Source organism: Talpa europaea (genome assembly GCF_964194135.1).
Source record: "Talpa europaea genome assembly, chromosome: 3".
Lineage (NCBI taxonomy): Eukaryota > Metazoa > Chordata > Mammalia > Eulipotyphla > Talpidae > Talpa > Talpa europaea.
This window is the reverse complement of record NC_140069.1, coordinates 96,137,024-96,161,756: the sequence shown is the minus strand read 5'-3', so window position 1 is coordinate 96,161,756 and position 24,733 is coordinate 96,137,024. Positions and strand designations below refer to the sequence as shown.

General features: G+C 37.7%; 1 protein-coding gene across 1 annotated transcript in view; it reads right to left on the bottom strand.

Annotated features, from left to right (window-relative positions):
• DNAH11 (dynein axonemal heavy chain 11) overlaps positions 1–24,733 on the bottom strand; it is a gene marked incomplete at its 5' end in the record, with an annotated part of 290,362 nt that overhangs the window by 24,310 nt on the left and 241,319 nt on the right. Inside the window, 7 exons of the mRNA XM_084230443.1 lie at positions 3,916–4,043; positions 4,881–5,029; positions 7,232–7,425; positions 8,583–8,705; positions 9,346–9,516; positions 14,360–14,500; positions 16,439–16,603. Of these exons, the coding sequence (XP_084086569.1) occupies positions 3,916–4,043; positions 4,881–5,029; positions 7,232–7,425; positions 8,583–8,705; positions 9,346–9,516; positions 14,360–14,500; positions 16,439–16,603 (1,071 nt within the window). The remainder of the gene's footprint in view (positions 1–3,915; positions 4,044–4,880; positions 5,030–7,231; positions 7,426–8,582; positions 8,706–9,345; positions 9,517–14,359; positions 14,501–16,438; positions 16,604–24,733) is intronic.

Sequence of the window (24,733 nt, the reverse complement as noted above, 5' to 3'; positions counted from 1 at the left end):
AATAAATTTTATTGTTATATTCCCCATACAATTGCAGCCCCCCCATTCTGACCCCAATCCCTCCCCTCCCGCCCCCTCCCCCCTAAAAGTATCTCTGGTTCATAGTTTTTGTTGATTTTGATTTTCACTTTCTTATATTCATTTTCCTGGTCCCTTATTTAAGTTTTCTAGATTCCTGCTATGAGTGAGACCATCCGGTATTTTTCTTTTTCTTTTTGGCTTATTTCGCTGAGCATGATCCCTTCCAGCGCCATCCATGTTGCTGCAAATTGCATGTGTTTATCTTTTTTGAATGCTGAGTAATATTCCATGGTATATATGTACCACATCTTCTTGATCCAGTCATCTATTTTTGGGCATTTGGGTTGTTTCCAAAGCTTAGCTATTGTAAACAGTGCTGCTATAAACATAGGGGTGCAGGTGTTCTTTGGAATTGATATTTCTGTGTCCTTTGGGTAAATACCTAGGAGTAGAATTGCTGGATCATATGGAAGCTCTATGTTTAGTAGGTCCAGAAATCTCCACACAGCTTTCCACAGTGGTTGGACCAGTTTGCACTCCCACCAACAGTGCAGAAGAGTTCCTTTTTCTCCACACCCTCGCCAACATTTGTTGTTGCTAGTTTTTTTAATATGTGCCATTCTCACTGATGTAAGATGGTATCTCATGGTAGTTTTGATTTGCATTTCCCTGATGACAAGTGATGTTGAACATTTTTTCATATGCCTGTTGGCCATTTGCATTTCCTCTTCAGAGAAGTTTCTTTTTAGCTCTTCTGAGCAATGTGGCTATTGTTTCCTGAAACAATTCTATTTTAAAAAAGCATATCCCAATTAGTGATTTTTTTCTCTTTGGCAAATATTGAACATGGGTAGATGTCAAGGGCTGAACTGTGTCCCTGCCAACCAAATTCATACATTGAAGTCCTGACTCCCAATACCTCAGAATGTGGCTGTATTCGCAGAGGAGAGAAAATCCTCCCGTGCATCGCCGCTGGACACAAGCCGGCTTTAGAATCCACCCTGGGAACCACTCTCGACACACTGGCTTGGGGACTAGATTCTTGTACCCCTTTGCCTAAGCGCAGCAATGCCTGTGCTGCACTTTAGCTGATACATCTATTTGAAAACCATGCATTTTGTCCACAAAATGTAATTTTTAAAGCTCATTATGCTAATTCATAAATCATCTAGTGTGCATTTGAGATCAAGATAGCTGCTAGCCTGTTACCTTTGTAATAGATTTCTCTGGAATGTGGGGGTTAGTAAAATGCTAGCTAACTATACACAGAGGGTTGTATCTATCTGATCATAATAACTGACCACTGTAGGGTTTGGTTAAGAACTTACTGACATGTGGAGGTATATGTATATGACATGTGGAGGTACATGTGCCTGTGGTAATATAATTTAATGTAAGTTACAAACTATGAAACAAGTTCCAATTATACTGATCATCTCCTTGTTCAAAGTCCTGCTTCTGTTTTATGTGTTGATCAAAGGGATACTAGAAACCTCCAGAAACTTGAACAGTTTGGGAGAGTCTCTCCTCTCCAATCATTCCATGTGGGGGCAGGGGGTGAGGAGTGGAGAGAAAGTTACACACCAGATCCAGGATTCTAGACCAGATAATCCAAAAGCAGATCCTTGACTGAGGCACCTTAAGACTTTAAGTTAAAACTTGTGCGCATTTTTGGGGGGCAACTGGTAGCTCAGCATGGATAGAAAAACACAAGAAATGTTTTACTTTGAATACTATTTTCTCTTGTGGATGACCACACCCCTCCTACAGTTCTCACGAGTCTGACCCACTCGACACATGAGAACTCAACAAATTCTTCCTCTTGTGGGAAGATCTTATGCCAAACTGTCTGAGCCACATCACTCTCTCTGAAAAAATCCTACCCTCCACTCTTCCCTATCTGACTGTGAGCCTGAGAAGTGGACGCACCATCCAAGTTACCGAGGAAGACTTCATCCAAGCAGTAGGTATAACTCTCCCAGAGGGCTATGTTCTGCTTGGACGCTGGGCTGCTTCTTGGTGACTCCAATTATATTTTAAGCAGAAATGCAAAATGTATCAACCCTGGATACGGAGGACCCCCAGGGAGGTCCGTGGACTGTCTTCTAGCGGTGACACTGGCTAGCAGAAGGGACTCTGCTTGTAACAAACAGATCTAGATTCAAGTACTGGCTCAGTGACTATCCCACTCCTCCTCAAGAACCTTGCACGGCTCAGACTCATCTGAGGCTCATTTTCCTCATTCTTAGAGTAGGGGTGGTCATCCCCATCCTTGCAGCTGTGTTGTCATTAGAGCCAGCACACGGGGTGAATGACTAGTAGAGTCTGCATGTGGATGACAACCTCTGAGATGACTGTGCTATGAACCACATGGCCATTTTCAGACCTGTTGAGACAGCAAGGCCTTGCTGTCAAAGGAGTAAGGACAGCGTGGGTTGGGGCTAGGAAGCGTCTGTAGAGTCCTTTCCTGGTGCTGTTCACTGCACTCCCTGCCAGTATCAAGACCCCCAGCTGTGGCTAAGCCAGATGTGACTCACCAAGTGCCCTGGGTGGAATCAGGCTCCAGTGATGCCATCTCTGCTGCACACTGGCAGTGGGATAAGTTGGGGTCACTTGGGCAGAGAATAAGCCATCAGAACATGGCTTTGCCTAGATGGTGGCATGGACAGTCTATAGGAGGAGCTACAGGGGCAGGCCAAGAAGGCAAGGTTCTATAATCTTGATTTTTCCTTTGGTTTGGGAAAAGGACATCATTTTGTATTTGTTCCACCAATGCAGTTTAGAATCGCACCTCAGATAATCGTGGCAAAGTCTTCACAAACTGGAAAATGTTGACAGCAACCATTCTTATTTTTTGTTTGCTTTTTATTAAATCTTAAATCCCCCCATGGGATTTAAGATCCCCCCCCCCCCCCGTCTGGTATTTGAATTCCTGCTAGAAAACCTCACCAAGGGTGGTACCTGGAAGATTCTAGATTTAGAATCATAGAACAATAAAATGCTAGCCTAGAAAGGACAGAGGAGTTATCTACTCTACTTAACTTACAAAGGGGATGTTACATTGGGGTCAGAGTTGTATGAAATTGTTAGGGGGAAAAGGATGTCCTGAAGCTAATTCCATACAGGCTTTCTGGACTCCACCCCCACTCCAGACTAAAGCCATCAAGACATTGGGAAAGACAAATCCCATCACCACCAAAGGGAAGGTGGCTGGAACCTGAGGGTGGGGTTAAGCAGCCAGGTTTTGTATAAAACCAGATATGTGGGCTTTGGGGGGTTCCCTTTTTGGCTTTCCCCAGCTCGCAGCTCGGCCAGCTCTCAGAGTGACATTGGGTTTCCAGGTCAGCAGATCGGGTAGGACGCATTAAAGACTTTATTTCCCTATTTTCTCCCTGAGTTGTACATTTCCTCATTTCCCTTTCCTTTGTAAATAAACCTTTTATTAACCTTTTGTGTGTGCCTGCAGTGGAGTACTAATAAGTCCCTTTTAAGCGCGAGGGTGAGGACCCACAGCCAGGCAACCCGTTTTATATCGAGGCTGCTCCGTAACAAGATCAAATGTATCAAACACTCTGTCAACTACAAATCCACATGCGCATGAGAGACACCGTGACCATAGCACTGGCAACCTATACAAACCACTGACGGATTGTTCCAGATAGCTCTAAGTCAGAAGAACAATGGAACGCCCTCTAATATTTTAAATTTTAAAGCACCATGGCTAGCAAATCCCCATATCACATTTGAGGGTGCTGAGAGAACCCCTGGATTCCGCCATCCGCCATGTGTTGTGTGAAAGGCTCAAGTCCCCAGGGGCTGGGCAGCTCTGCACAGTCAGACACAGACAGAACTCTGTGTGCATCCCAGTGTTTCCCAGGAAAACACGATACCCACCTGGAGTATGACCCAGTGTCCTCCTTTGGAAGCTTTCTCCAGTGCCATTTCTGCCACCAACTCCTGACCTTGTCCCAGAGACACATTGTGGAATTTCCCTGAGTCAATTGTGAACCCAAGTCTCTGGCCTGTGGGAGGACACAACACAGTGAGAGGAAAAGTTAATCAGGGAGAGGTGACATGAATGTGGAACTCTGTGGCCCAATGTCCATCTGTGGTCACTGCTGCCACCTTCTAGGTCATTTTCATGAAGAATCCAAACTAAACCTCTGCTTTTCAATAAGCATTATTATGAGCTCTCACCAAGCATTAGCAAGCATTAGCAAAGCTTCTGGAAATCAGTTCCTCTGGTTTTATGGTAATGAAGCTTTTGACATTTTGATAGATGGGAAGCATTGTTATTGAGCTTTATAAACTCTTGCAGGAGTAGTAAAGCATTTCCCTCATAAAAAGGAGCAACATGTGGTAGATATCACATCATTTTCTGACTGGATCGGCTCATTGGGTAAATGCACGAGTCTCTCACCTTGTGAGGCCGCGCTTGAATCAAGCACAGTCAGGCCATGGCTCTATTAACCTGGTATTCTCAGGGCAGGCCGTGGGGAATGGTAATCCAAAGCACAAAGCGACAGTGCCTTGCACAATCGAATAGACTTGCTCTAATGACCATTATTTAGTCACAGGGGGCACAAGATTACATGAGCGTGGAGAAAATTGCCCTCTGGCCCTCATGTAGTCAAAAGGTAGAAAACAGAACAAAAGAAACTTACATTATGCCAACCAGAGGAATGTTCCCTTTGATCATTTCTTCAGACTAGAGTGTTATTAGCCTTACATTCCCCATACACTCACCTTCCAACAGATTAAACAAACAACAAAGATAACTGTGAACTCAAGAGGAAGGTCAAGTGGGTACAGGTGAGAGGGAGGGAGGGAGAGCAGCCGGCAAGCCTCCTGCCACTCACCAAGAATCTCCAAATCCTTAAGGGCATCTACCCCAGGGGACAGGATGAAGAATACTGGGGTGGCTGGACTGCTTTCTTCAAATGTTTTAACTAAATCCAATCTGCTTCTCTCCACATACTTTGTACCCAGTTTTTCCTCCACAAAATTCCTATAAAAAAGGATAATGCAAAAAAACAAACAAAACAAAACATGATCAGTGTTCTTGACCTTGAAAAGTATCACCACTTGGATCAGCTTAAACTGTAGGCAAAGGAAGGAAGGAAGCAAACCATGTTCATTACATGGGATGTTCTGCTAGAATGACAATATGAAGCCAACACAATTTGTACACTTGTATCAGTGAAATCCATCTCTGCTTTAGAAGCTCTGAAAATCAGAACATTCCATTTTGGGGGGCTACTGAGACCCCCCTGAGTACCACCAGCTGCCTGCATATGGCTTTGTATCCCCCAAATCCCCTGCCAGACCCCCCCATTACTTATTAACAGTTCATTAGATTTGCCACAGTGCAATTTTCCAGCCTGCTGAGCTTCTCATGAATATACAAAAGCTTTTTGGGGTGTTTCTAACACAGGGAAGCTCAATTAAGCACGGATTATTTTCCAGCAGCATCAGACTTAGCAGAAAGTAAGTACTACTAAGCAGAATTAACTTGTAAAGTAGGATTCGGCAGAGGCTTCTGCAAAGAGAAAATTGGCTGAAGGAGACAAAGCGAAGGGAAAAACCTGAGGCATGTGAATAAGACTGAAGAAAAAGGAGCAAGGTAGGGAAGGAAGTTGGAACGCTTTGGTTGGTGAATTCAAATTAGAATACAGCTTGAGTGAATTAAGTAGCATAGCACCATTTAGAAGCCAAAAAGGGCAATGAAAAAGAACATTTGGACCGAAATACAGACGGGAGATTCTGCTTTTATTTTTATGAGATATCACATTATTGGGATATTGTATAACCAGGATTTGAAATGGTAAAGACTAAGAAAGAGAAAAACTGATTACATAATTAAGCTCGCTGAAAAAAGTAGGATACAAAAGTGTAAAACATTAGAGTCAACATTTATATTTAAAAATATAAATGGGAAAAATACAAATGACAAGAATTGGTAGAAAGTCACACATGAAAATCAGTGGAGACTCTAGATAAATATTTCTTGGCAGTTTTGTTTAGTGCAGCAAATGTTACATTATGTAGTAAGAAAGTCATAAGCCATCATTACTAAATATTCAAAATAGCAAGGCTTGAAATTTAAAATATGAAGACTACATTTTATTTTTACAGTCAAGTGATTTATGTTTTTGAAGATTATTTTTATTTTTATTTTTATTTATTTATTTATTTATTTTTTAAAGATTTATTTATTTATTTATACAAGCACTGGATACAGTCAGAAGCGCGGGAGGGCGAGAGAATTCACCAGAGCCAGAGCGGAGCAGAGCAGGCAGAAGGACTGAAGTACACTGCTGAGGGGAGCAGCGGGCGGCAGGAGAGGTCTGCGCGCCAAGTGGGACCCTCCTCTGGTGGCCGGGGAGCAGCCGGGGATCAAACCGATGCTGCAGAGGCTGCGGGCAGCTTCGCAACCCAGCGTTCAACCGCTGCGCCACCGGGGAGGCCCTGAAGATTATTTTTAAATATAAAATTTTATATATCCAAAATTCTAAGATGGCATTTTCTTTAATTGTATACTATTTTTTTTTTTATGCAGTAACATTGGTTAACAACCCTGTGTATGATTCAGGGATTCCCACCTTTTCAGGTGTATATTACCATACTCACCCATAATCCTCCACCATAGTCATCGGGTAACCTCTGCCCTTTGCTTCTTACCTCCCACCCTTGCCCTCTGGTAGCTTCAATTTAGAAACAAAACAAACCCCACACAAATGCTGGGAATCTGAGAGCAGGAGTGTCTGCTTTTAAGTAATATTGTAGAGTTATAATACCCCAGGTATCTTCATAAAAGGAATTTATTTTTGTTTGACTTGCAAAATTTTCAGAACTGAATGCCACCAATGAATAAAGTTGGTGGAAATTATACTTGGCTATATATAAGGCATGTTCTTGGTCTTTGAGCTCTGCTGACACCCATCTCTCTTCCTAGAATTCTTCTATTGATTGTTTGTCTTCCCTATTTAAGAATTAAGCTTTTCAGGAAGGATGTGCTGCGTTGGCCTATACACTAGCACACTGCTTAATGTTCAGCAGATTCTCACGATAGTGGTGATTACAACATCAACACTTCAGCAGAGTTGCTTCTCATCAACATAGACCATAAACTCTTCCACCAGGGTCCTAGACCCTAATATTAACTTTCCTCTAGGTTAACCTGAATTTCTGAAAATGCTGATGGCCTCACCTAAGAGCATATGTCATTCTGTCAGGGCGCATTGCTCTCAAAATAATTAACTTCTGTATTAAACTTTTCTTCTTCCATTCTTGTGGCAGCTTTTCTTTTTCCGGACATTCGGATTCTACCCATTTCCTCCACTGCTTGGCAGATCCTTCCACATCTCGGTCTATGCCTCGAAATTCTTCCATAAGAGCTACTGCCTGTAATACATAAGGGAACACATGGGAATAGTGAGTGTGAGAGCTTAAATTTTCACATAAGGACTCGTGAATGCATTGAAACCTATGTAAATAAGTGCTAAATAGGCTTCATTTCCTCTCCAGATTCACTCTACATTCTTTTCTGCCCTGCTAAGAAGGGACTCTCTAAGGATTACATGAACTAAGATCCCTGTTCTGTAGCCGGGTTGGGTCTGGTCAGTAGGAGGAACTGCAAGAGACTGGAGAGCTGCAGGAGAGAGGGAAAGGCGGGGCCATTTCTGCCTCAGCAACTTCCCTGTTGTGACAGAGTCTGCTAGTGGCCATGTTGCTCTACCAAATCCCCTCCCACTTCATTTCTCAGTACTTCCAGCAATGATTCCTTTCCCTTGCTTATTCTTCCCCAACCCTAGTTGATTCCTTCATCTCCCTACCCAGACTATGAAAATACACTTTTTGTTAAACTTTTTCTTTGTCATCCCTTTGTAGGTGTCATCTGTGCTCTGCTGAGATCCTCACTGACCACACAACTAAACCTAAATTTATAATTCTAAATGAATTAAAATTCCACTGAAAATCTAAACATACTATAAAAAATAAAGGATGTTATTTTCAAGCATAGAAATATCCCTTCTTAGAAAAAAGAGTAAGGGAGAGCTTAGTATATTATGAGCATCTTTTAGGAGTTCCAGATCTGGAAGAATAAACTCTTAATAGGATTTGCTAACAGAAAAATGGATTATGGATTGATAACAGAAGTTGAAGAATTAATATCACTATTTTCACTAAAGCTGCTTAAAGGTTTACAATGCAAATAAACTAATATATGTATAATTAACAAAACAAGCAAGCAAGCTAACAAAAGAAAAAAACCAAACAAACCAGATTCAAGTAAATTGAAAAATTTACTTACATTACTTGACTTTAATCAAAGTTCCTGATGGAGCATACATATTTATTAACTCTCCTGCTCACAAATAGGTCACAAGCTCCTTTATTTCCAAATAAACAATTTAGCAATCAAAGATTAAAGAACATCACATTATATTTCTACAACTGAAATGATAGCTAGTTGCTGGATCATACGGTAATTTCTACATTTGAGGTAACAGAGATTTGAAATCAGATACAGAAATTTAAAAAATCACGTTCCTAAGTACCTTAATTGCACTCCATGACTGAGTAGTTAGGAAGTCAACAGGACTCGGGTAAGTGTGTTCAACTGTGAATCGAAGCAGGAAATCCAGTTCAAGAGGGTCTATCTCTCTCTTTCTCAGCAAAATCTTGAGGGTACACAAAATTGAAAAGGATCATTCAATTTACATCAAAATCATGACACAAAACAGCAGTCACCATATAACAGATGTAATTGAATAGGTAGAACCAAATCTTATGAGAATTCCTATATTTATATATCTGTTCTGTACATGAAACAAATAATCTGAGATTACTTATGCCCATGTTCTTGAGCTCTTGATCAGAAATCTAATAAGTAATTATGAAGGCTGGTTTAATCCAACAGTAACACCTATACCTATTAGCAATATATTTGCAATATGCTTTCATAGTTAGCCTTCTGCTCTTAGATCACACTTGTCTTAAAACTTGTTACAAAAATTGAGAAAGCCTCCATGACAGTGGAACTACTTACTAAAAAGAAAGCTGCGCTAATATTGATAGTCTTGTTATTGAAATTATGTCTAAATAACTACAAGATATATGAAAGATTTTTCTTATTTATGAGATTAAATTGGAAAAAACCCTGGTAATTGTTTTACAGGTACAACTAACCTCTCCTCATGCCACTAGGGTTTCCAAAAAGGTTATCTATGTATGCGTCTCTTCAGTAGAAGTAAAGCACGTAATAAACAGAGGTGTGGGAATTTAACACTGGGGGTGCTACTGACTGACTCACTCCCTTACCTGAAAAGCCATCTGAGACAGGAAGGTGAGTTTGTCCTTCTCAAACAGTGCCTGGCTGGTATAGAGGAATATAGCGTGGGTGATGTTCTCCATCAGGACTGAGATGCGTCCCTGCATGTCCTCCACCTTGTCAGCCTGCTCGATTGCTCTGTGGAAGAGCATGTTGAAAGCCTGGGAAATTTCACTGACTGTTAAAAGGTGTAAACTGGTGCCTGGAAGTCTAGCTAGCCCCAGACACACAAGGCTCCAGTATACGGTTTATTTAGGGGGAAGAGAGAACAGGAGAGGATTTTTATGAGGATTATATGAGCTCTTAGAACAGTTCCTGGCACATGGTAAGAGCTCATTAAACGCCTGCTGCCATCACTATTATGATTAGCATCATACCATAAACCCTAACCACATCTCCTCCCTAGTCAACTGAATTGTACCATCTTCTCTCCTTTTACCAAAGTACTTAAAAAAATTAGGCGTGTGTGTATGTGTGTTTGTGTGTGCGTATATATATATATAAAAATTATTTGTGTGTGTATATATACATAAATTATGTGTGTGTATATATATACAGATATACATTTTTAATGGTAAAGTACACAAAACATAAAATTTAACCATCTTAACATTTTACTGTACTGTTCAGTAGTACCCCATTATTGTACAACCAATCTCCTGAACTTTTTCATCTGGAAAACTGAACCTCTGTACTAATTAAACAATATCTCATCTCCCACTTCCCCTAATCCCTGGCAATTGCCATTCTATGTTCTGTTTCTATGAGTTGGACTATACCAGATGCCTCCTGTTGTGGAATTATACAGTGTTTTCTTTTTGCAACTAGTATATTTAATGATCTTAGGTTCATCCATGTTGTAGCATGTGTCAGAGTTTCCTTCATTTTGAAGGCTAAATAATAATCCATTGTGTGTATATGTCACATTTTGTTTATCCACTGATTCACAATGGACATTTGGGTTGTTCTTATCTTAAGCTATTATGAAAATGCTGCTAGGAACATGGATGTTCGAATCTCTTTGAATCCATCTTTCCATTCTTTTGTGTGTATACCCTGAAGTGGAACTGCTCAAGCATAAGGCAATTCTACTTTCAATTTTCTGAGGAACTGTCACATTGTTTTCTATAGTTTTGCTGTTTTACATTCTTACCAAGTGCACAAGGATTGCACATTCTCCACATCCTTCTCAACACTTGTTACTTTTTTGTGTGAATTATTTTATTTTATATAATTCTTACATCATTTTTCATTTTTGCACAATATATGCATTTTCATTTTGGTTATATTCCCCATACAATTCCCACCCCCTTTTTCTGACCCTAATCCCTCTTCTCCACTCCCCACCCCCCACTGTAGTGTGTCTCTGGTTTATTCTTTTTCCTGGTCCCTTATTTAGGTTTTCTAAATTCCTGTTATGAGTGAGACCATCCAGTATTTTTCTTTTTTTTTCTGGCTTATTTCGCAGAGCATGATCCCTTCCAACTCCATCCATGTTGCTGGACTGGATCAAGATGTGATACATATACACAATGGAATATTACTCAGCAATCAAAGATAAACTCATGCAATTTGTTACTTTGTTTTTTAAAGGTAGTCACACCAATGATTATGAAATGGTAGGTATCTCATTGTGGTTTTGATTTGTATATCGCTATGTTGGTTTGTGTATTGCTACGGATTAATGAAGTTAGGTATCTTTTCATATATTTGTTGAACATTTATATAATTTCTTTGGAGAAATGTCTCCAAAGACATTTCCATGTCAGACCTTTTAAATCAGTTGTTTTTGTGGTCTGTTTGTTCATGTACTTTCGGGATGTCCTTTGATCATCTTTTTCCTTTAAAAACACTCTTGATATTTGTTTCATTATTCTATAATACTTTATGTTTTGATAATGATGACTGTATAGTTTTTTAAAATATATATACCTATATTAAACATATATGTAACTATGTAGCTATAAATAGATATAAATGTAAATTTTTTTTTTTTGGCCAGTTGGATTAGGACCAAATATTACAAGTTTGCCTTGAATTTCATATAAATATATTTATATATATATATAATTTGAGAAAAGGTAAAGCCCTACAATAATAGGGAAAATATTGCTAAGAAGGTATTTATACATTTGATATTTAATTTTAAAATCAGTTTTCCATTTACATACAATAAAATGCATCCAGTAAGTGTACATCTTGATGCATTTTGATAACTATATTCTTCAGTATCAACCAACAGATCCTTTTAATATATACTACCAACAAACAGATCCTTTCAATATATACTACCCCAGAGATTCCTCATGTGCCTCTTGATGGTCAGTGCCCACAACCCGTGTCAGACACTGCTGATGTGTCTCTGTGACTACAGATTGATTTTGCCTGTTCTGTAATTTCACAAAAATAGGATCACACAGCATGAACTTCTTCTCAATGTCATGTTTTCATGACATATCTATTTTGTGTGTATCAGAAGTTTATACTTTATACTGTGAATAACATCCTACTGTATGGCTATATTCAGTTACCTGTTAGAACTTTGGGTGGTTTGTAATTTGTGGACATAATGAATAAAAGTATCTATGAACATTTTTGAACAAGCTTTTGTGTGAACATGTTTTTACCTCACTTGGGTAAATACCTAGGATAAAGACCAGAATTATTTAGCAAGAGTATGTTTAATTTTAGAAGAAACTACCAAACTGTATTCCAAAAATGATTTTTTTACATTCCCAGCAACATCGGAGAGTTGCAGTAGCCTATCTGTGCTAACAATTTTTAGTGACAGTCTTATATATCTGTGCTAACACTTTTTAGTAACAGTCTTATAAAATTTTAGCCAGGGCCTCCCCTGGTGGCGCAGCGGTTGAGCGCTGGGCTGCAAAGCTGCCTGCAGCCTCTGCAGTGCCTGTTCGATCCCTGGCCGCCAGCGAGGGTCCCACACGGAGTGACAGACTTCTCCTGTCTCCTGACAGACTTCTCCTGCTCCCCTCAGCAGTGTATTTCGTCAGTCTGCCTGTTCTGTTCCCCGCTCTGGCTCTGGTGAATTCTCTCACCCTCTCGCACTTCTGATTGTACCCAGTGCTTGTATAAATAAATAAATCTTTTAAAAAATTAAAAAAATGAAAAAAAGTAAAATTTTAGCCATTCCAGTGGGTATATTTTGCACTTCTCTGATGGCTGTTGAACATTTTTAAAATGTATTGCTTATGGGCAATACATATGTCTTAGAATATAACATGTCTATGTGAGTCTTCCATCTATTTTTTAAATTGGGCTATTAGCCTGAGTTGTACAGGTTCTTATAATAATATATAAATTTATTAAAAATATTGTTTTCAATAGTCTGTGACTTGCCTTCTCATTCTTAACAATGTCTTTTGTAGATCATGTTTGTAAAAATTTGGCAAAGTTCAATTTACTGATTTTTTTCTCTGTTTTACCTAGAAAACAGCCACTTAACCTAAAGCCCAATATTTTATATTTTTATTTTAACCTAATTTTTATTTTAACCTAAAGCCCAATATTTTATCCAATATTTTCTAGAAATTGTATAACTTAGCACATTCCTCTTGAGTTAATTCTGCACAGTGTGATGTAATGGCTGAGGCTTATTCCATTTCATGTAGATATCCAGCTGTCTCAGCATCATGTGTTATTAAAAAACTATTCTTTTCTCATTGAATTGTCTTGATACAACTTCCAAAAATCAGTTCTCCATACATTTTTCAGTGTAGTTCTGGGCTCTAAGTTCCATTGATCTATGTATTTTTCTTTGGACCAGTTAGTATAGGTTTATAGTATATCTTAAAATCATATGCTGTACATTTTTCAAATTTCTCACTCTCTTTCAGAATTACCTAGTTATTTAAATTGCTTTGCATCTCTACACAAATTTTAGAATCAGCTGGCCAACTTCTACAAAAAGAGCTTCCTGGGATTTTGACTGAGACTGAATTGAATCTATATATCAATTTTGAGAAAATAACATCCTAATAATAGGGAATGTTGCAAACCATAAGCATGGTCTATCTGTTTCTCTCATAAATTCCATTTAGCCATAATATATCTTTTATATATATATGGATGGGTTCAATTTGCCAATCTTTTCTTAAATAGTGATTTTCATGAGGGCTCTGCCTTGCAGTTTTCGTATTTGGCCAATACTGGGCAGATACTATTGAACTAGCTGTCATATTTTCCTCATACACTATGCTTAAAATTTTTGCACACACACTAGAAACCTATTAGTCATTCCTGACCCTTTCCTTTCGTCACTGCCCATATCCAGTCTACCTCCAAGAGCAGATTATTCTAGCTTCAAATCATATCTCAGGTCTGTTCATTTCTTCCAGTCTTTCTCTTCTACTTAAAACCTTTCAATGATCTCTTGTTGTACACAGACTATTACTCAAAATTCCTAACAAGCCTATCTGGCCCATATTCCCATCTGTCTAGGTTGGTGTCCTACCACCTTCTTCCCTGCTCATTACCCTCCAGTCTGAAATGTTAGGTTTTTTTTTTTTTTTAAATAGTAATAAACTATTATTATATTGAGATGTTTCAGTCATAAACATGAGCTACAGTATGAAGTGTGGAACATGTAATAGTGGATTAAAAAATAGTTGCTCTTACTGTTTCTCCTCTACATGAAAAAAAAAAAACCAAGAAATCTACATATGCAAAATATTTTCATAGAAAAAGTATAGGAGCCTTAAAGAGGATTCCCCTGTATTTTATAAACTCCTGAAGACTTTATGAATAAAAAAAGTATTATAATATCATACCAACAGTTTTAGTACCTCAAAACCTTATTGAAAATTATAAATGAAAACTTGAGAAATAAAGATGTTGTGGGTTTTTTTTTTTCTTTTTTTTTGGCTAGCTAGATCCTCATGACTCTGTGCTGGATGCACTGATTGCTTAAGAATAAATTCTAAACTTCCAGACACAAGTTGAACTCCTGAAATTTATAATTTTTCTTAGCCTATTCAGTTTTACCTTCAAAGAGAATTGATAGATGGGGTTTATTTTTCGGAGGTCATTAATAACAAAATAAAGAAGAGATGCTCTTGCTGCCACTGGTCTGTAACATTCTCGAGCCTCGTTAATTTTTCTTTCATTTTCTTCAGCTTCAATCACCTATGGGATCAAACAAAACAAGTAACTTGGTTTTCCTATTCTCTTTTCACATTCAAGTGAAATATTATTTCTTCAACTGAGAAATTACTAACAAGAGATAACAAATACAGCATCTATGTGCTTGACTTTTAAAAAATATTACTAAATTCATATTTTCAAATAATTCTTCTTATAACTGAATTTTCTGTGAGAATGGAATAACTATCTACTGAATGGTTACAGACTAAATAACTTGACTGTTTTCAGTTCCAGAGAATTTATTCCTGAGTAATGTCACCTTCCTGCCTCTCCTCTCTCTTTCAGGGGTTAATAACCCAGCTATATCACCTCCCAGGGATGGCTCTAAAAAGTCTGCTGGGTCAATTCAGTGCCAACAACTTTATTAGTCAACAAGGTATACAAAAGCAGCAAGGTCAATAATATTCCAATATCTATGCTTACTAAAAAAGCTTTTATATAAAGATTCTCATGACTCTAATTCTGACTTGACACTAAATCACCCATATGTGCACATTTAGTTTATCTTTCCATAATAGCCTCTGGTACATTCTAACAGATAACTAAAAAAACAACACACTATCCCCCAATTTATTCATTTCTATCTCAGGCTAAAGTATCTTTTTTTTTTTTTTAATTCAGAGCCATTGCTGGCCCTGTAGCTCTATAAGATATAGTATTTTTCTAACCTTTTCCATTGAATTGACTCCTCATATTTATAGATAAAAGGAAATAAAATGCAGAGCAAAGAGGGAAGTCAATGAGTGGTGATATATGAAGATTATAGATAGAGACATTTTAAGAGACAATTAGAAGTTAACTTCAAAGCTAAGACCTAATTTACTTAATTGCTCTAATCTTCACCATCATAGAACCACCTAGAATTCACTTACTTAAAAAGGATAGAGTAATTTGGGATTCCATTTCTTTGCTTAAATTAAGACAAATGTATTGGATACGTGGTGACACAGCCTCTGTGGGTAATTAATAGATTACATAGTAATGAGTATATTCCAGACAGCAAATAAAGGTTCCTCTCACTTTGAGACAGTGGTGTTTTAAGGGTTAAGAGTCACTTATGAATGTTCACAGTGCACACCATGTATCAGGCATATTGGGACACATATTAGATATTCAGCAGGAAATCTGTTTAATGAAGACTTTTACTAGCTTTTAGGAAATGTAAGTTTCCCAGGTGAATAATGTACTGGAGTGAAGCAGGAAAACCATCCCTTGCTCAGTCTCCTGCCACTGAAGGCCTGTAAACAAAACTTCAGCTCTAAGTATTTCTCAATAATATGCAACAGACTGGAAGCCAGTGGAGAAACTGTAGGATGTCAGCTTGCCAGAGCAGGAAGCTAAGCCTTTTTAGATTTTAGACCATATAAGCCAGTGGGCCCAAATTTCCTTCAAATTTGGTCATCCAGAAAAGATAACAGCAAGACAAGTCTAATTGGAATGACTGGATCTCTCTTTTGTTAGGAGAAGTATAAGTTCAATCACCTCTACCTCCACTCAGGACCCCACACAATCCAATTTTTAAGAATAGCTTATTAAATGACCTAAATTCCACAAGTTGGTCCTCTTACAGAAATTACTAAGTTTAATACCCCTTCATGTTGAACACTTCATTCAAAAAGAGCACTGATGACCAGCCACTGCAGCCTGAGTTCAATCCCCGGCCGAGGAGCTGACCCACATGGCGCAGCAGACCTTTTCTGTCTCGCCCGCTGCTCCCCTCAGCAGTGCATTTCAGTCAATCTGCCTGTTCTGCTCCCCACTCTGTCTCTAGTGAATCCTCTCGCCACCCCCGCCCCGCACCTCTGGACTACACCCCAGTTCTTGTATGCATAAATAAATAAATCTTTTTAAAGAAAAAAGACAATCAAAACAAAAAGAGAACTGAAATCTTCCAGGAGGGAGGGCTTTGCCTTTGCCTACCTTGAGCTCGATCTCAGCAGCAGTTGCCTTTGTTGTCTCCAGTCTCTCCACCAGCTTGGTGTCATCTAGAAAGCTCCCCTCTGCTGCAGAAAGGCGAAGGAGGAGGTCATCCTCCAGATATTTCAGCTCTATCTTAAAGTCATTTTGGTGCTTTGTCAAAACCAGCTAAGACAAGCCAAGAAAAGTGTGAGAAAGTTGGGTAAATGCATGCTTTTTAAGCAAGTTCCTTAATCACACATTTCATAGACTCAACCTATAAGATACAGTTAATGTTAAAACCACACTAATCACAATTAAAAAAATTCTTTATGAAAAAAATCAGAAGATATGTCAACATCTTGATGTCCTAGAATCCAGAGTATGAATATCTATAATTGTTTTATATCATGAATCAATTTAAAAAATAATAAAAACTTCCATCTTCTGCTCCAACAGGTAAAAAGTTGAAATCATAATTTCCATCTTCACATTAAGAAAAAAACTAACAACTCTCCTATATCCATCAGTTAACAGAGGTCACTGGACATAGTGCCACTTTGACAGCTTATCAGGAATATTTAAGCAGTAACTGGATAATTGCTGGACACAGAGCAGAGTAAAAACTTCTGAGGGCTTAGTCTTAGGAAACTCTCCACACTTTTGTAACTTTGACTTCTAGGAGCACAACAGATTTTTACAGTGAAATGAGAGAAAAACCCACTCCTGCTTTGGGCAGCAGAAATGGGGCAGAGACAGCAAATATTTTGAAATATGCCCAGAGGGAAGTTACTATTTAAGATATGTTTAGAGATTTATGAAAGTTCTTTGTTCTCCTCAACAAAAGCCTGCTTTCTGGGAAATATACTACAGCTTTATCTGATCTAAGGGGAAGGGTAATTACACAACTCAGTCTCTTCTAGACTTTCTCACACAGGTGATAAAATATGAAAAAGATACTCTCCTGAAAGTAAAAGTCAGGTGACTCAGACCTATTGACATTTCATAAGATTATAGAGCGATTCCTGTCCACAATACTTAGTAATGTATCAAATGAGAGAGCTGCAAGACGCACTACTAGAGAAGGTGCTATTAAGAAAGTCCAAAGACACAGGGGAGACAAAATCAAGGATACTGAAGCCCATGACACCAACAGCCACAGCGGCCATGAAACATAGGTTAACTTCTAGTCATATAAAAATATAAATAACCACACCAAAGCTCTATTTACCTCCATTTCAACTCTCCAATTTATCATGTCTAGCTTTCAGAAAAACAAACAAACAAAAAAAAAAACTACAAAAAAATTACAAAAAAAAATACAAAAAAAAAAAAGTCTGGAGAGACAAAGCAAATCTCAGAACAAGACTTAGGATTGGCAGAGTTTACAATAATCATACTGAGAATTAAGTGCTTAGTATGGCAAAGGGCTCTAATGGTCAAAGAAGATAACATGCAAGACCATATGGGCAATATAGGTAGAGAGATGGAAACTCTAAGAAAATATGGGAAATGCTACAAATAATAATAAAAAAATGTAAAAGAAACAAAGAATGCCTGTAATGGGTTTATCAGTAGTTTAGACATAGTTAAAAGAAAAATCAGTGAACTTAAGCTATGTCAATAAAACTAAAATGAAACAAATGAAAGGAGAAAAAGACTAAGTAAAGGGGAAATCTGACTAAGAATATGCAAGAACTATGAAACAACTACAAAAGGTCTAATATACACACAAAGGAAATACCTAAAAGAGGAGAAAAAGGAGAAATATTCAAGGTAATAATATCTAAGAATTTTCCAAAATTAATGACATTCACCACAATACAAATCCAAGAAGCTCACGGCAAACTATGCAGAATAAACAACAACAAAAATCTGTAACTAAGCATATCACCTTCACATTGCAGGTATTCAAAGAAAAAGGACAAAACAATCTTGAAAAAAGTCATGGGGAGGGGACAAGGTGGAAACACCTGATATACAGGGGGAGAAAGGATAAGAGATTACTGGGAAATACTTTAGAGAAAATATGCAAGCTGTGTGGAGATTTCTGGACCTACTAAACATAGAGCTTCCATATGATCCAGCAATTCCACTCCTAGGTATTTACCCAAAGGACACAGAAACATCAATTCCAAAGAGCACCTGCACCTCTATGTTTATAGCAGCACTATTTACAATAGCTAAGCTTTGGAAACAACCCAAATGCCCAAAAATAGATGACTGGATCAAGGAGATGTGGTACATATATACCATGGAATATTACTCAGCATTCAAAAAAGATAAACACATGCAATTTGCAGCAACATGGATGGCGCTGGAAGGGATCATGCTCAGCGAAATAAGCCAGAAAGAAAAAGAAAAATACCGGATGGTCTCACTCATAGCAGGGATCTGGAAAACTTAAATAAGGGACCAGGAAAATGAATAACTATAAGAAAGTGAAAATCAAAATCAACAAACAACTATGAACCAGAGACACTTTATGGGGGGTAGAGGGCGGGAGGGGAGGGATTGGGGTCAAAATAAGGGTGTTGCAATTGTATGGGGAATATAAAAATAAAATTTATTATTAAAAAAAAGAATAGGTTAGAGTAAAATAATTACAAAACTGAAGGGAATAACACCTTTGATTCTGTATCACTCTCCAAATTATTTTCCAAAAATGAATGATAAAGACCTATTCTGCAAAATATAAACTGAGGGATTTTGTCACTAGTAGACCTATTTACAGAAATTTTTTTTTAAAAAAGAAATATTTAAAAATTCCTCACAGAGAAGGAAAATGGTATAGGTCAGAAACTCTTATCTATAGAAAGACAGGAAGAATGTCAGAGAATGAACAAATGAAGATAAAATATTTTATGTTCTTATTCTTGAGATAACAAATTGTTCAAAATAACAAAAGCAACAAAGTACACTAAATTTTAAAAGTATAATTTATATGCTAAAAATCATGTAAAATGCTTAATTAAAATCAAAAGGAGTAAACAAAACACATAGCAGGTTAATCCAACTCTATCAATAATCTGTTTGAATCTGTTTGAATATCAATTATCTAAATGCACCAGTTAAAATGGATAAAAACACAATAACCAGAAATCTGTTGTCAACAAGAAATCCACTTTAAACATAGGCAGATTAAAGGCATACCACACTAACTAATGAGAGACATACCACACTAACACTATTCAAAAGAAAGTTGGAGTACTTATGTTAATTTTAGACAAACCAGACTTAGAACAAGAAAATTACCAGAAGCAAAAGGGACATTACATATTGATAAAGGATAAATTCTCCAAGAAAACATAACTATCCTTAATGTGTTTGTGCTGAGCAACAGAGTTAAAGCATATGAGATAAAAATTTAAGGTACTGCTAGGTGAGCAGACAAATCCACTATTATTGTTGGATAATCCCAAACCCCTGTTTTGACAGATTGATTAAATAAATCTAGAAGACAGAAAATCAGTAACAATACAGTTGAATTAAACAGAATCATCAATCAACTGGATCTAATTGATAGCTATATCAATTAGAATATTTCATGCAGTAACAGGAGAATATACTGTTTCTCAAGTTTAAATGATATATTCACAAGATGAACAAAATTCTGGGCCATCAAACACACCCAAAAATATTTTAAAAATATGAATTATACAAAGTTTGTTCTCAGACTATAACAAAGTTAAGTACAAAATCAGTAACAGAAAGATAGCTGAAAAATCCCCAAATACTTGGAGATTAAACAACACATTTCTAAATAACACCTAGGTCAAAGAAGAAATCTCAAGAGAAATAAAAATATTTTGAAATAAGTAAAATTTAAAATACAATTTATTGAAATGTGTGAGATGCAGCAAATGCAGTGCTTAGAGAGACAATTATCATGTTGAACATACAGATTGGAAAAGAAGAAAGATCTTAAATTATCTAAGCTTTTGCCTTAAGAAACTAGTGAGAGGCCTCCCTGGTTGCTTAGGGGTTAAGTCTCAGTGCTATTGCCACTAGGCTCTGAGTTAATCTCTGGCCAGGGACCTAACCCACATATGGCACAGCAGACCTCCTGTCTCCCCTGTAGCACTCCTTAGCAGTGTATTTCAGTAAATCTACCTGTTCTGAGTGGGGACTCTGTCTCTGGTGAATCCTCTCAGCTCTCCTCATGGCCCCCTCCCCACACCTCTGGCCTACATCCCAGTTCTTCTACAAAATAAATAAATCTTAAAAATAAAGAAACAAGTGAATAAAAATCTCAATGGAATTCTTCAAGGAAATGGAACAAATATTGCTGTAAGTCATATGGAATCACAAAGACCCTGAACAGCTGAAGCTCTCCTCCTGACTAAAAAGGATAGAAATGGGGGTATTACACTTAGACTTCAAGCTATACTACAAAGCCAAAACTATTAAAGCAACATGGTACTGGAACAACAAACACAGACCAAAGGAATAGAATTGAAAGCCAAGAAATAAAACCACACATATATGGACAACTAATCTATGACAAAGGAACAAAGGATTTACACTGGAACAAGTGTAATAAATGGTGTTGGGAAATTGGGCTACCACATGCTAGACTACTATCTCACACCACACAAAAAAATCAACTCAATATAGTTAAAAAAAAAAAAAACCTTGGATTTAAAGCCAGACACCAAAAAACACATAGAAGAAAACACAGATAAAACATTCCATCACATCAACTTCAGAAACAGCTTCGAGGATATTTCTCCAGCAGCAAGGAAAACAAAGGAAAATAAAAACAGTAGGTACTACAGCAAACTAAAAGGCTTCTATATAGCAAAAGAGACAGTAAACAAAACAGAGACAACCTACTGAGTGAGAGAAAATATCTGAACACCATACAACTGGTAAGGGACTAATATTGAAGATCTGCAAAGAGCTCACACAACTCAACAAAAAAATCAAATAACTCAATCAAAAAATAGGCAGAAGAGGTAAATAGGCACTTCTCCAAAGAAATGCAAATGGCCAACAGGCATATGAAAAATTGTTCACTGTTATCAGTGAAATGCAAATCAGTATCACAATAAGATACCACTTCACACCTGTGAGGATGGCTGATATTAAAAAAAAAACCAAACAAACAGAAACAACAATAACTGATGAGGATGTGGAGAAGACAAACCCTAATTTTAATTCACTTAAAAAATTAAAAAACAAAGGGGCCTCCCCGGTGGCGCAGTGGTTGAGCGCTGGGTTGCGAAGCTGCCCGCGGCCTCTGCAGCGCCGGTTCAATCCCCGGCTGCTCCCCGGACACCAGAGGAGGGTCCCACATGGCGCAGACCTCTCCTGACGCCCGCTGCTCCCCTCAGCAGTGTACTTCGCTTCTGCCTGCTCTGCTCCTCGCTCTGGTGAATTCTCTCACCCTCCCGCGCTTCTGACTGTACCCAGTGCATGTATAAACAAGCAAACAAATAAATAAATAAAACATGCCTCTATAAAAAAAAAATAAAAATAAAAATAAAAAAAAAATAAAAATTAAAAAACAAAAACTTTCAGCAAACTATTAATAGAGGGTATTTTCGACTTGGTAAAGAACACCAAAAATGAGATCTACAGCTAAGATCATACTTAGTGGTGAGAAGCTAGATGCATTGTCTACAATTGGAAACAAGACACAGGTATCCCCTTTGCTAACTTTCATTTAACACTGTATTAGAAGTCCTAACTAATCAGTAAATCAGTGAGGGAGGGAGGGACGGAGAGGGGGTGTGGGGGGGGAGAGAGAGAGAGAGAGAGAGAGAGAGAGAGAGAGAGAGAGAGAGAGAGAGAGAGAGAGAGAGAGAGAGAGAGGGTTATACAGAGGGGAAGAAAGAAATAAACTGTGGTCAGGCATCACATTATTTTTATAGAAATTCCCAAATTCATGCAACTAATAAGAAATTATAGCAAGGTTGCAAGATACAAGGTTACTGTGCAAAAGTCAGCTGTTTTTCTATATGCCAGCAATGAACAATTGGAAATTTGAAATTTAAAACATGATGCCATCTACACTTGCACCAAAAAATTGAAATGTTAGTTATAAATGTAAGAAGTTATGTCAAAGAGCTATAAGAACTTTGCTGTACTCTGATGAAAGAAATTAAAGATCTAAGAAAAAGGAAAGATATTCCATATTTATGGATAGAAAATATAATTTCTTCCCTTCTGGGATTCAACACATTATTAATTGAAATTCTAGTACATTATTTTGAGGATATTGACAAACAGACTCTTGAGTTTATAAGGAAAGGCTTAAGATCCAGAGTAGCAACGATACATGGGAGAACAAGTCAGAGGGAAGATACCACCCAACCTCAAGATGTGCTATAAAGCCACACGAATCAAGACAGTATGGTATCAATGAAAGACAGAATCAAAGAAAAATATGATAAATTGATCTTTGACAATTCAATGGAGAAAAGATAATCTTTTCAACAAATGGTGCTGGAAAACAAGATACCCATAAGCAAAAGATGAATCTGGACCCCTATGTCACAGTACACAAACAGTAACTCACCCATAGCTCATGAAAATGCAAAAAGATACAGCAGTGTTGAAAATACTGTTAGCTCTTCAAATGATTAAACATAGAGCTACCATATGATTCAGCAGTCCGGCTCCTAGTACATAGCCAAGAGAACTGAAAGCATATGTCTACCCAACCTGCTTATGGATCTTCATAGCAGTATTATACATCATAGCCCCAAACTGGAAATAACCTGAATGCCCATCAACTGATGAGCAGATAAATAAAATGTGGTATAGCCGTACAGTGGAATATAATTCATATTCATATATAAAAAGAAATGAAGGATGAATACGTCATACAACACAGATGAACCTTGAAGTAAACGAAGGTAGAGACAAAAGACCATTTATTTTATGATTCTATTTGTATGAAATGTCCCAAATTGGCAATTCTGTTGCAACAGAAAATAGATTAATGGTTGCCCAGGGATAAGTGGAAAAAACATTGGGTGCATGGTATGTGAATTATCTCAACAAAACTGTTATAAAAATGGGGAAAAACAGAATTTATTAATGAGTGATTTTTCTTGAATGTGTTACTGAAGTAGAGCAACATTTGGAACAACTTATTTTTATATTTAAAAAAGAATGATAACATTAGAGAAACTGAAAATGAATAAGGGTGTAGTTTAAAGGAACAGTATTACATCTTTGCAAACTTTTCTACAAGTTTAAAATAATTCTAAAATAAGATTTTAAAAAACAGCTTCAGATAAAAAAGTATGACAGAATGTTGAAAATTATTGAAGTTCCATAAAGGTCACCTGGGGAGTCAGAACTATTCACTTTCATGTTTGAAAATCTTCATTATCAAAAGGGAAAATAACCAAACTGTCAAGCCTTTTGGGAGAAAGAAGATGTAGAATTATGTTACATAACATGACTGTTTTCATATCTGATCACAGTGTGCCAAATACAGACATGTATTTGTCTCTAGTGTACAGACACACTCAGCTGGGCGGTGAGTGCACAAGGTAGCCAGCCTGGGTACTCTAAACCCTGATCTGCGGGTCACTCACTCCTGCCTACTGCAGTGCCACTGCCTGTGGGCACCCCTGCCAGGAGCCCTCAGGGAACCATGCCCATCACAGCCACCTTGATCTCCGGGCTGGCTCTGCCCTGTTAGTTGATGGTACAGTAGCAAATCCAAGTGAAAGCAGGCTCAGAGAGAGTCTGAGCATGCGTGAGAATCACCTGCAGGGCTGAGATAAACACAGATTTCTGGGCACACCTCCAGAATCTTTCATTTGGTGGGAACTGAGCTGTGGTATGAAAATGTTCTTTTAAAGAATTTCCCACTGATAATACTACTATTGTTCAAGAACCAAAAACTGAAAACCACTGATTTATAACAGGAGTGGCAAACTTTTTCCATAAAAGGCCAAATAGTAAATATTTTTGGCTTTTCAGGTCATACAGTGTTTGCTACAACTATTCAACTCTGCCGTTACCTTCCCTTTGCAATTTTAAGTTCACTCTGTTTTCCATTAGTATAATGAACTTAATTATTTTCAGTATTTTTTGCTGTATCAATGTACTTAAAGTTGTAAATTTCCCTTTAAATACTAGTTATAAGTCCTCTTAATTTTTCCAGCGTTCTCCATGACTCCTCTTTATTTTTTCACCATGACTATATTATCATCAAACCTACCAGGCCATATACCTGCCTCAACCTCTGTTCTGAGACTGATAAGCCTCTTTACTTCTCCCTCTCACCTGCATCTAACAAGACCTGGAGGCAGCCCATCTACTTCCTGGAGCACAAGCCCAACCACTGTTAAACAC